Source organism: Sapajus apella, unplaced genomic scaffold, assembly GCF_009761245.1.
Source record: "Sapajus apella isolate SASKATOON/1434 unplaced genomic scaffold, GSC_monkey_1.0 scaffold27, whole genome shotgun sequence".
Lineage (NCBI taxonomy): Eukaryota > Metazoa > Chordata > Mammalia > Primates > Cebidae > Sapajus > Sapajus apella.
Window position 1 is genome coordinate 11303479 of NW_022436967.1, and position 14123 is coordinate 11317601.

At 35.7% G+C, this 14123-nt stretch overlaps 1 protein-coding gene across 6 annotated transcripts in view; it reads right to left on the minus strand.

Annotated features, from left to right (window-relative positions):
- Positions 1-4128: 4128 nt before the first annotated feature.
- The window catches only part of INTU (inturned planar cell polarity protein), a 94484-nt gene continuing 84489 nt past the window's right edge, over positions 4129-14123 (minus strand). For all 6 annotated transcript variants that reach the window (XM_032292342.1, XM_032292345.1, XM_032292340.1 and 3 more), the window contains 4 exons: positions 13820-13917; positions 9695-9884; positions 6738-6895; positions 4129-4573 (listed from right to left, as the gene is read on the minus strand). In XM_032292342.1, the coding sequence (XP_032148233.1) occupies positions 4462-4573; positions 6738-6895; positions 9695-9884; positions 13820-13917 (558 nt within the window). In that variant the 3' untranslated portion in view covers positions 4129-4461. The remainder of the gene's footprint in view (positions 4574-6737; positions 6896-9694; positions 9885-13819; positions 13918-14123) is intronic.

Consider the following 14123-nt stretch of genomic DNA (forward strand, 5'->3'; position numbering starts at 1 on the left):
TCAAAATCCATTGGTGTGCCATAATTCAAGAGACCCATCTCACATGCAAGGATACATATAGACTCAAAATAAAAGGATGGAGGAAAAATCTACCAAGAAAAGGAAAACAAAAAAGGAGGGGTTTCTCACAGAGACTTTAAACCAACAAAGAAAAAGAAGGGCATTACATATTAGTAAAGGGGTCAATTCAACAAGAGCCAATTGTCCTAAATATATATGCACCTAATACAGGAGCACCCAAATTCACAAAACAAGTTCTTAGAGACCCACAATGAGACTTAGACTACCACACAATAAGAGTGGGAGACTTTAACTCTCCACTGTCAATATTATTAGATCATTGAGACAGAAAATTAACAAAGATATTTAGGACTTGATCTCAGCTCTGGATCAAGTGGACCTGATAGATATTTACAGACCTTTCCAGCACCAAACAACAGAATATACATTCTTCTCAGCGCTACATGGCACTTACTCTAAAATTGATTACATAATTGGAAGTAAATCACTCCTCAGCAAATGCAAAAGAACTGAAATCTTGTAACAGTCTCTCAGATCACAGTGCAATCAAATTGGTACTCAAGAGTAAGAAACTCAAAACCACACAACTACATGGAAATTGAACAACCTGCTTCTCAATGACGCTGAGGTAAATGATGAATTAAAGGGAGAAATCAAGAAGTTCTTCGAAACCGTGAAAACAAAGAGGTATCGTACCAGAATCCCTGGGATTCAGCTAAAGCAGTGTTAAGAGGAAAGTTTAGAGCACTAAATGCCCACATCAAAAAACTAGAAAGATATCAAATTGACAACCTAGTATCATAACTAAAAGAACTAGAGAACCAAGAGCAAACAAACCCAAAAGCTAGCAGAAGACAAGAAATAACCAAGATCAGAGTGGAAATGAAGGAGACAGAGACATGAAAAACCCTTCAAAAGAATCAGTGAATCCAGGAGCTGTTTTTTTCTGAAAAGATTAACAAAATGGAGAGACTGCTAGCCAGACTAATAAAGAAGACAGAAGAATCAAATAGACTCAATAAAAAATGATAAAGTGGATATTATCACTGACCTTACAGAAATATAAGAAACCATCAAAGAATACGATAACAGCTCTATGCAAATAAACTAGAAAATCTAGAAGAAATGGATACATTCCTGGATACATACACCCTCCCAAGATTGAACCAGGAAGAAGTTGAATCGTTCAATAAACAAGTAACAAGTTCTGAAAATGGAAGCAGTAATAAATAGGCTACCAACCAAAAATAGCCAGGACCAGATGAATTTACAGCTGAATTCTACCAGAAATACAAAGAGAAGATGATACCATTTCTTCTGAAACTATTCCAAACAACAGAAAAGCAGGGACTCCTCCATAACTCATTCTATGAGGCCAGCATCATCCTGATACCAAAACCTGGCAGAGATTCAACAAAAAAAGAAAACTTGAGGCCAATATCCCTGATGAACATTGATGCAAAAATTCTCAATAAAATACTGGCAAACTGAATCCAGCAGCACATCAAAAAGCTTATCTACCATGATCAAGTTGGCTTCATTCCTGGGATGTGAGGCTGGTTCAACATACACAAATCAATAAACGTAATTCATCACATAAACAGAACTAAAGATGAAAACCACATTATTATTTCAATAGATATAGAAAAGGTCTTCAATAAAATTCAACATTCCTTCATGTTAAAAACTCTCAATAAACTACATATTGAAGGAACATACTTCAAAATAATGAGAGCCATTTACGACAAACCCACAGCCAACATCATACTGAATGGGCAAAAGCTGGAAGCATTCCCCTTGAAAACTGGCACAAGACAAGGATGCTCTCTCTCACCACTCCTATTCAACATAGTATTGGAAGTTCTGGCCAGGGCAATCAGGCAAGAGAAAGAAAAAAAGGGTATTCAAACAGGAAGGGAGGAAATAAAAATGTCTTTGTTTGCAGATGACATTATCTTATATCTAGAAAACCACATTGTCTCAGCCCAAAAGCTTCTTAAGCTGATAAGCAACTTTGGCAAAGTCTCAAGATACAAAATGTGCAGAAGTCACAAGTATTCCTATACACCAACAACAGGCAAGCAGAGATCCAAATCATGAATGAACTCCTACTCACAACTGCTTCAAAGAGAATACCTAGGAATACAGCTAACAAGGGAAGTGAAGGGCCTCTTCAAGGAAAGGCTGCAATTGCTTTTGGTGATTTCATCATAAAATTCACTGCTCAAGGAAACCAGAGAGGACACAAACAAATGGAAAAATATTCCATGCTCATGGACAGGAAGAATCAATATCATGAAAATGGCCATACTGCCCAGAGTGATTTATAGAGTCAATGTTATTCCCATTAAACTACCATCGACATTCTTCATAGAATTAGAAAAAAACTATTTTAAAATTCATAAGGAACTAAAAAAGAGCCTGTATAGCCAAGGCAATCCTAAGCGAAAAGACCAAAGCTGGAGGCATCACATTGCCAGACTTGAAACTATACTATAAGGCTACAATGACCAAAACAGCATGGTACTGGTACATAAAAAGACACATAGACCAATGGAACATAACAGAGAATTCAGAAATAAGATCACACATCTACAGCCATCTGATCTTCAACAAACCTGACAAAAACAAGCAATGGGGAAAGGATTCCTTATTTAATAAATGGTGCAAGAGAACTGGCTATCCATATGCAGAAAATAGAAACTGTACCCCTTCCTCACACACAAAAATTAACTTGGAATAAAAGCTTAAATGTAAAGGCCAAAACTACAAAAACCCTAGAAGAAAATCTAGGCAATACCATTCAAGACATAGGCACAGGCAAATTTCATGATGAAATCACCAAAAGCAATTGCAACAAAAGCAAAACTTGACAAATGGGATCAAATTAAACTAAATAGCTTCTGCACAACAAAATAAACTATCATCAGAGTGAACAGGCAACCTACAGAGTGGGAGAAAATTTTTACAATCTCTCCATCTGACAATGATCTGATATCCAGAATCTACAAGAACTCAAACAAATTTACAAGATAAAAACAAACAGCCCCATTAAAAACTGGGCAAAGTACATGAACAGACACCTCTCAAAAGAAGACATTCACACCGCCAACAAATATATGAAAAAAAGCTGAATATCACTGACGGTTAGAGAAATGCAAATCAAAACCACAATAAGATACCATCTCACACCAGTCAGAATGGCCATTATTGAAAAATCAAGAAATAACAGATGCCGGTGAGGCTGTGGAAAAATAGGAACACTTTTACACTGTTTGTGGGAATGTAAATTAGTTCAACCATTGTGGAAGACAGTGTGGTGATTCCCCAAAGCTCTTAGAACCAGCAATACCATCTGACTCAGCAATCCCATTACCCAAAGGAATGTAAACCATTTGATTACAAATATACATGCACATGTATGTGTACTGTAGCACTATTTACAATAGCAGAGACATGGAATCAACCCAAATGCCCATCAATAATAGACTGGATAAAGAAAATGTGGTACACATACACCATGGAATACTATGCACCCACAAAAAGGAATGAAATCATGTCCTTTGCAGGGACATGGATGAAGCTGGAAGCCATTATCCTCAGCAAACTGACACAGGAACAGAAAACCAAACACCATATGTTCTTGCTTATAAGTGGGAGCTGAACCATGAGAACACATGGACATGGGGAGGGGAACAACACATACTGGGACCTGTCGGGGGTGGGGGTTGGGGGAGAGAGAGTATTAGGAAAAATAGTTAATGCATGCTAGGCTTTATACCTAAGTGATGGGTTGATAGGTACAGCAAACTGCCATGGCACACATTTACCTATGTAACAAACCTGATATCCTGCACATGTACCCTAGAACTAAAAATAAAATAAAATAAAATAAAATAAAAGTAGTACATTTTACTTAAGAGGGACTTTTGAAACCTCAATACAATCATCTCATTTTACATGATAACTCTGAGCTTAGAGAGGTACAAAAACTTGCTCATAGTCATAGCACTACTTAGTTACAGCACCTGGTCACCTCCTCCTGATTTCATGATTGTTTCACCAGATATCAGTATGAATTTTGAGAAAAATAAACAACAAATTGGGTATTCTTCCAAAATAAACATTTCCTATATTAATCTTATATAAAACACTTCACATGATTTCAAACTAGTCAATAAATTAACATTATATACCAAAGTAGCAACAAGTTAACAATCCCTTCTTTCATATTTTGATTAAGTATATTCTAAAAAGAAATATTACATTAAGATTTAATGTACCAAATACAACAGCATTTCATTTCAATATTTAACAATATTATGTTCAATATTGAAAAGTAAAAAGAAGCTAAACTTTATCTCTTTGTGTACTGATTTCAGCAATTTTGACAGTGTTTAATCCTCTATGCACGTGTTTCTACACAACAAGAAAGTATGGCTACAAGATTAATCCAAAGAACAATTTAAAAGCTATTTCAATGGCAATTTCTGTGACTGAGTCATGAAAACATACATAAAGTTCTTGAGGTTTTGGATGAAGAAAAAGTCTCCTGCAGAAGAAAAGAACACACTCATTTCAGAAATTAAAATAACAAGAACAACTCTAACCCTCCGATTAATTTAATTTTTGTTTCTGAAAGCATCAGTAGTAAATTAAAAATCCATGAATCTAAATCTGCAGAAGGGAAAAAGCAGCTAGATTTATTTCTAAATAAATAATATATGCCTTAGGTCAATTTTTTTTAGTTGTTCCAGGCTATAATAATCCTATTTTATCAATACGTATTATGGTACCACTCAGTTTTTAAATAGTAAATCTAGTTATTACAATAAAGCCAATAGCACTAGCATCATAGGCGCAATAGTTATTAAATATTTTATTGCCATTTACTTTCTAATGTTTAATTTTTATTAAAACATTAAACACTTGGTAGCTTTATTTTTGCAAATAGAACTGAATTGGAATTAACATTGAAGTTTTATTTGGTTTTCTTAAAGAGTTAAAATTTTAATTTATTTAATCAATACAAATTTATATAAATTGATCTATTTAAATTGGAGATACTTCTGACTTTCTGAAATTTCTCCTCTGCATAAATCTGCAATATCATAATTCAACACCTTTTGATTCTATTTCAATTGTCACGAATGTAGTTAAAACTCCATTGAACACCTGCATGTGTGCCTAACTAGTCTTCTCATTTCTAGTCTCTCTCATGTGCACATCATTCCATTGGCTGCTCCCAGTTTAATATTCCAGTAGTACAACTCTGATCACACTACATGGAATTAAGCTTACACTGATGTTCCCAAGCCTGGTTCACATGATAATCACAAGGGAACTTACTAAAAATACAGATGCTCACTTCCATAGATTTTGATTTAGTAGGTCTGGGGCCCAGGCATCTCTGATTTTAACAAGTGACTCAGGTGATTCTAAATCCCATAGACCAGCATATGGCAATCTCTGCTTTGGGTAATGTCTGTAAAGTGTCTGTCATACAGCTTAATACTACATGGTAGGTGTCCACTATTCTTACTTTCAACTAATTCTGTGCCCTTTCCTCCACCAACTTTTACTCCAACTCAAAGAACCTTCAATGAAGGCCCTCTGCAGTAGTCCTAACTTAGGTTCCCGACTTGATCTTTCACTTAATCTTTGTATATGTCATTCCTGTACCATCCTGGCAAACCAGTCTGCTCACTGCTGTGCTGTATAATTTCCATTGTTTGGGTCTTTGTTCATTAGATTTTGCCCCCTCCTCAGAATTCCTATAGCATTTGGTTGTATTATCTAATTCATTTTACAAATATGTATACACACATATATATATATGATTTCTCTCTATATCTATATAATATAGATATATAAATATATATTCAATCATATTTCATACTTCTGCTAGATGTAAGGCCCTTAGAGGCAATAACTGTGTTTTAGTGTTTGCCAGGCACAGTCTCACCTACTCAGCCATCACATATTTATCAAGTGACTATATTATGTGCCAGGTACTGTTGCAGGTGCCAGTGATGGACAAGACAGATACAATTCCTGACCTCAAGAAACTGACACTCTAATGCAGGCGGGGGTGGAAAAGGACAAGAAAATAAACAATAAAAGAGTGATACAGAGAATAACCGAGTGGCCACTTTGATGAGGGAAAGAGATTATGGATCTTCTCTGACAAGATGACCTGCTAGCACTGGTCTGAATATCAAGGATCCAGAAGTGCAAAGGTCAAGGGATAGAATATCCTGCGCAGATGGAACAGCAGAAGGAAGATTTGATTGGTGCTTGTGCAGCTGGTGCACAGTGCATGGAAGAGGAGGGAGACAGGAGATGAAAACAAAGGAGGCGAGGGTCCTGATTGGGCATGGTCTTGTGGCAGGGGGCAGAGATAGGAGAAGAGAAGAAAGAAGAGAGGATGGAAAGAGGGAAAGGAAGGGGGGGAAGAAATGAAGGAACTTGGGAAAAAAGGAAGAGGAGAAAAACTGTGAAATTATTCTTTCAGTGTATTACTAATATAATTTTGTAAGGTAATTTTTAATAGAAAAATACTTGGGAGGGATTTAAAGGAGACACGTAGCAAATAAAATAAAATATATTAAAATATTATAGCTAGATTAACAATTCTATGTCTATATTTTAAAATGTTACTCTCCTTTACCACTTTTCTAACACTTCAGTTTCAAATACTTTTTTTCCCCACTTACCCTACTACCCAGTAGGCCATAACTGGTGGTGCTTTTTTCTGATCAGTCCAGTTTTCAGGTGAACATTCAAACAATACACCATGTTCTTTAACAGGGTTAAGAGAAGATGCCGACTTTGCAGAATCTGAATGGTCTCTACGATTTAGTCCTTTCTTTTTCTGTAAATGAATAGGTATTGTTAGTATTAACTGGTATTACTGCTGTTACTTTAAAATGTTCTCACAGGTTAATTTGAATTGGCTGATCTGAATACTTAAGTGCCTGCAATGACATTCTTCTTATCTGCAGGAAAATTTCTATTCTTCCTCAATACTTAAATAACATACCCTAAAGGAGACTTCATGGATAAAGTGTACCTTGGCCTTTCTAGGGAACACTTTGTTCACAGCCCTTATTAGTAGTATGTACATTATATTATATTAGCAGTTTATAGATTTGTCTTCTGCAGTGGAAGATAGAAAATTATAGGTTTTTTTCCCTAGGGCAGAGACAATATACAATCTTTTTTTGCATTTTAAAATCAGCAGTGCCTGGTACACAGTAGATGCTTAATAAATGTGTTCTAAATGAACAAATAATTCTGTAAATAATTGAAAAAACATATATATTTAAAGCATTATTTTCTCTTCCTTTGACACATAATCTCTAATTTTCATACTGATTAAAGCATTAGCAAAACAATGACTCATTTGGACTAAAAGACTTCTTATAAGGTTCAGGCCAAAACTGTGGAGTGATCCTTGATTCTCTTCTTTCGCTTACAACTTTTATCTAATTCATCAACAAATTTTGGTTCATCCTCCAAAATATATCCAGATTCCAGAATCCATAATCACTTCTTGCTTTGAGAATTTCAAAAGGCTCCTAACTGGTTCTGCCTCCACCCTTGCTACTCTGTTTCCTGTTCTACCCACAGTAGCCTGAGCGATCCTTTAAAAAAAATTACAGTCATGTCCCTTCTTTGGGCAGAACTGTTCAAGAATGTATCATCTCTTTCAGAAAAAAGCCCAAAGTCCTTATCATAGTCCATTTGGCCATGCATAAGCTGGCCCTGCTACCTGTTTGATCTCTTCTTTCACTCTCTTCTCACTCAGTCTGCTCCAACACTCTCCCAGCCCCTAGAGGATGGTTTCAGGATGAAAGTGTTCCACCTCAGATCATCAGGCATTAGAGTCTCAGAAGAAGTGAGGAGCCCTTGCATGAATAGTTTACAATAGAGTTTGTAATCCTATGGGAATCTAATGCTGAGCTGATCTGACAGGAGGTGGAGCTCAGGCAGTAATGCTCTGCAGTTTTGCATTTGCTGTTCCTCTTTCTGAAAGCTCTGCCTCTAGAGAGCCACATGGCTTGCTCTCTCAGTTCATTCAGGTCTCTGTTCAAGTATCACTTGACATGATCAGAGGGATCTTCTAAAACAGTCACTCCTAACTCTCATCCTTACCATATTTTATTATTTTGCTTGACACTGATTCTTCTCAGCATATTATTTTCTAATTCTTTTCTCTCCTCCATTAGGCTTCATGAAGGAAGAGACTTTGTTTTGTCCACTGTTGTATCCCAAGCTCCTACAATAGTATCTTGTGCAGAGTAGGTACTTCAGTGTTTAAATAAGATAGGGAAAACAAGTTTATATTACTAAATATTATCAAATAAGTAAATGAAATATTCCTTTATAAAATTTATCAGTTATGTTAAATAGGGAAATAGGAGCATAAGAACCCAAAGCATATAGGAGTATATGGCCAAACACAGTAGTTTTACAGAATAACAATTTCTGAGGACTCAAAGAAAAATCCTATAAGACACAGAATTTCACTGGCGAATAAGCCCAGAGAGATGATGTAATTCAGCCCACTTGCTTCATAGCTGATGAAATAGGAGGAGGTGAGGCTCAGTACAGGATTCCTTATTCTTTGTCCAATGTTATTCCACTTTTAAACCCAAGATCTTCGCAAATTTGGCATTCTTAACACATGTATTGCTATATACATTACAACCATTTTCAGAGAGGTTTTTGGCTGTATAATGTCACAAGTAAACCTCTGTATGTTTGATCCTTTTCAAGAAATCAACACCTATCTTTTTCTGCCATTAAAACAATCTGATACTGTAATTGTATACAGCATTATTATTTATTCAACAGATAACAACATTCAATGAAACTTCATCCTGGATAGAAAAGCAATCAACCAACCAACCAAATGCCAAAACATTTGCATTAGTCTTGTGTCTATAGCTGTACCTTAACCCAGTGGTCCCCAACCTTTTTGAAATAGAGACCAATTTCTGGGGGAGGGATGGTTTCGAGATGAAACTGTTCCACCTCAGATCATCAGGCATTAGATTCTCATAAGAAGTTTGCAGCCTAGATCCCTCACATGCACAGTTTACAACAGGGTTTGCACTCCTATACGCTGCTGATCTGACAAGAGGCAGAGCTCAGGCGGTAGGCACCCTGGCCCACCACTTACCTCCTGCTGTGCAGCCTCGTTTCTAGCAGGCAACAGAGGGCTACTGGTATGTGGCCCAGGGGGGTCGGGGACCCCTGCCTTAATCCATTATATTCCAAAATGCCTTATACTGTTGGCTAAACATTTAAAGAATTATCAAAGTTATTTTAGGAACCAATTGGTAGATATTATTACCCAAGTAATGGTTGAGTCACAGATATCAAATGTGGAAGGTTAATTTATATTTAACAACTGTTTTCTATTTTGCTGTAGAAAACACAGGTCTACCATTTCCTGAAATCATAACCCAAGATATCAAATTCAGTGTGAAATAAAACCTTGAAGTACTGTGAGTATAACTGTTTTGGCACCCAAGTTAGATTGGGTGAATATTTTTAAAAAACTTAATTAAATGAAAACAATGCTGGACATATTGATTGGAGAATAGAATGCTTAGAGATCTGGAAATTAAACTGGCAGAAAACTATATTTATAGCAGTGCCTTACCTCTTCCACCAATGTCCGTTGGAAAACTGCACGAATGGAAAGACAACATTGATGGAAATTCTTTATTAGTTGAGGGTGGATAGAGCCACTTAGCTGTGTCACCTCTTCAAGGGTAGGAGTAATAAAGATTCCTTGCACTGTTTCTAAGGCAACATAGTGGAAAAGTGTGTTCTCAGGACCAGATGTCAGTCTTAAAAAGAAAAAAAAAAGAGAAGAAAAATGAAATTTTAGTAAATTTAAAAATATTGGTTCATTTTGAATTTAGTACACTTCTTACAAGCTTTTATCTACAATATAATATCAGTAGTATAATTAGGGATGGGAGACTGGGCTAACCATTTAATTCCCTCTTCATCCTTAACTGAAATATAAGCTAGGGTTATTAATTCCCTTAATGGAGACAAATACTACGTGTTATGCAAGGATAAATAAACATCAATTCATTTGCAAGTAACTTAATCATTCCTTTGCTAAACAACCCAAATTGGCTAACTGCCTCTTTTTCCATGGTTGGTATTAAATGACTCAGCTCATGTCTGGTTCAGATAGCTAAAAGCCATAAACAAGGTATCAGTCTAGGGTGGAGCACATATAAAAATACCTTCCAACAAACTAAATACATTTAAGTTAGTAGCATTAAAGTCTTTTCTCATGATAGTCAAACTGATGTTCCTAAAGAAAAAAAAATTATTATTATGATCTCAAAAGTTGGATTAATATTCTATATAATATCATGACAATTCCTGGTAGTATTCTACCACTTCTCATTATTACCATCTTTTTTCTTTCCTATGCTCTCTTACTCATTTTTTCTTTCTTCTGCATCTTTCCTCCCAGTTTAATCTCAGACAGGCCAGCAGAACCTATAAACACTGTTAATTTCTATCAGCAGTAAGATAAGCAAAAGAACAATAGTAATAGCAACAATGAAATACTAATAATAATTAACATATAGTGAATGCCCTTTATATACCAGGGTAGGTGCTTTATAATACCTTAGTTTTAATTCTTATAATGATATTGCAAGATAATATCCATTACCATCCTCATTTTAACCATGATAAAATCAACGTTCAGAGGACTTGGATTAACTTTCTTGAGAGGTCGCATAGCCAAATGGCAGATTTTAGCTGACTTTGAAGCTTGTTCTGTAATACCTTGCTTTTTCCTCTCCAGGGCTGACTTCTGATTGCAGCAATTCCTCATATGCATCTCAAATACTCAAGTTGCCCCATTTTAATCCTTCCATGATAAAAGGCCGTCTATACTAAAAAATATCTTCAGGTGATTTTTTTCCAGCCATAAGCATAGAGGCAAGAAAAAGGCATATATTTTAGCTCTTAGCCTAGATACTGCCTAGATCATCCATGCAGATTAAATTCTTGTTAAACAGTTAATTAGGCAGCATGATCCAAATAAACTTCTTATCACTGATTTATGGCCTTGGTACTCTTTTTAAGACCAGGGATAGGGAGGGAATGAAATTATTTACAAATTATTTTCTCACTTTTCCATAGGGCAACTGGCTCATTAACAACTGGTGGCTGACAACCTTTCCAGAAATAATACCTTAAATAAGATGAAAGAAATTATGATTATTTTAAAAGGAAAATAATTTAAAATATACATTTTAATCTGGAGATCTTCAGATTTAAAAAGTATAGAAAGAAAATTATTCTTTACAAAAGAATTATTAATAAATTTCTTTTGGGGGGGTTAGAATTAACATTTTGGTTATCTTTCAAATTTTCTCTAAAAAATAAGCCACAATACAATAAGCAGGTTTAGCTCTTAAAAAACCATAAACTCATTCACTCTGTGTGTGTGTGTGTGTGTGTGTGTGTGTGTGTATACATATATACATATATATTTTTAAACAGTGTTTTGCTCTTATTACCCAGGCTGGAGTGCAAAGGCACAATCTTAGCTCACTGCAACCTCTGCCTCCCAGGTTCAAGCGATTCTCCTGCCTCAGCCTTCTGAGTAGCTGGGATTAGAGGCATGTGCCACCATGCCTGGCTAATTTTGTATTTTTAGTAGAGATGGAGTTTCTCTGTGTTGGTCAGGCTGGTCTTAAACTCCCGACCTCAGGTGATCCACCTGCCTCAGCCTCCCAAAGTGCTGGGATTACAGGCATGAGACACCGCGCCCAGCCCACTCAGTCTACATTAACTAAAAGTTTTAAAAATCACCAAATAAGCAATTACCCAGTAGGAAGACAAAAGATTTGTATAAGAAAGCAGATAAAGTCAGATTTAGTCTTCAGAAAGGTTACTTCTGCAGTTGAGAATGGGTTTAGTGTAGGCTAGGAGTTGAGACATCGCTGCAATAAAACCAGGTGAAAGAAAATGGGAGCCTTAACTAGGGTAGTGTCAATAGAGGGGTGAATGGATTCAAGGACTACTGGAAGAATGGGTAGGACTTAGTTACTGAATGAGATGTTTTATAGATATTATTTTCATTATATATATTTTATTTTACAAAGATGGGTGCATATAGTTTAGGATAGTATATTACATCCTGTTTTACATTATGCTTTTAAAATGAACTACATAGTATTAAAACACCTTTCCATGTCAATAATGAGAATAAACACCCATCTTTGGCATCTTTTAAAATAGGACAGCCTGTGATTTACACTACATGTGAATTTATGTTTAAATCATTGAACTTGAAAAAAGAGTTTCCTTTTACTAGAGACAATGCTAACATAACATACACATTTAAAAAATTCTGATATGGAGGTAATAAAATTTCAGAGCAATAGTTTTTGTTAAATGGAAGACTAGAGTTTTGTGAAGGTACTTTTGGGTTCCATAAAGGGTTTGGTTCCAATTTATTGGTCTTAAAATCATGTTTAATTATCAAAAAATTAAACATTCATATTTAGAGGCACTAAATACCAAATTTTAACACTTCAGATTTCTAACATATTTTATGCAGACAAGTTACTTTGTTTTTGTCTTGACTTCAGAAAAAAAGAATTTCCTAACAACCTTGTAACACATATATTTGAACTTACTATAAAGTGTTTCAATGATTAAGAATGTGGTAGCTCTGTACTGTATGTGTGTGAATTCTAATTGTACATGTCTAGTTGTTCAAATAAAAATATACAATTGAGTTTATTACACCAGTTGATCCCACATATGACATCCCACACATAATTAAATGTCTGCCAAGACCCAGGCAGAGCTACATCACCACATGATAACTGCATAAGAAGTGAATGTATAACATTTCATATTATAATAATTAGAGACAGTTTAACTTGCTAAGCATTATCTCCTCACTCAGTTTCTTGTATGTCAGAACTCCCTACTCAATGCAAATTCGAAATTTTACCTATTTTCTAAAGAGAGTGTAATGGGTCCAGTTCCCTGGGACTCAAACTCTGAGAGTGAGCTATGCCGGAAGGAAACATTAGGAAGTACTCTTGGGAAAAACAGCTGTAGGGGTGGAATGACTAAGCAGGACTCAGCAGAGGGAGAAGGTGAAATGTGCTATGGCAGCAACAAGCCTCAGTGGATACCACTGGGTACTATGAAGCTTGGTTGGCCTTTCAGAATTGTCTTCAATTTAGGCAAGGGGCCAAGCCTTTGTACTCACTTATTTATTAGTCATTGGAAGTGGGCTCCTCCCAGGAAGGAGTGTAACCTTAGCTGAGTCAACAAGCTTCCATGTAGGACAAGGCTAGGGGAGTGACATGGCTAGGGGAGCTCTGAGGCATTAGCAGCCACCACTCTCACGTGTTGGGAAGGAATACCCTGAGCTATGGTGTAACTGGACAGCACACCACTGTATCCACCAAACACTCTAAAAATAGTAAACTCTAATTTAAAAATTATATTAAATATACAAAAGGGAGGTTACCTGTGGAAGTGAAATAAAGGGGCACTTTCACATTTTGAAATATTACTTTGTGTGTTTTTCTCTCTTACAGTACATGGTCATTTTCCTAAATGTATAATGAAATATTAAAGCAATACCACAGATATTATCTTTAATATGTAAGATATATCAGAATTACATTTGTTGAGTAAAATATATGTTATAGAATTGTACTTTATCACTGTAAAACTTCCTGAAAGAGTTTAAGTGAACAAGAATAAGGAAGTTTCTTACTTCACTGTGTTATATATTTCTAATTCTTTTTCTGGAAGGTCCTTTTTCAAGTTTCCCAAATGAAATGGATTTGGAAGAGTAGACTTCTTTTTAGTGACCTGAAAAATATAGGTAAGTAGATTGGTTTATATCTAAGAATGGAATAATATAGCAGAAATAATTTACAAATTAAACATCCTTCTAAGAGAACTACTTACCATTTTGCAATGCTTCCTTTAAATATTTTTGATGCTAACTTGTACCTCTTCACTTATACTTGGCTGTCAGGGATCCCAGGGTCATGTTCTGGGATGGCATGATGGTA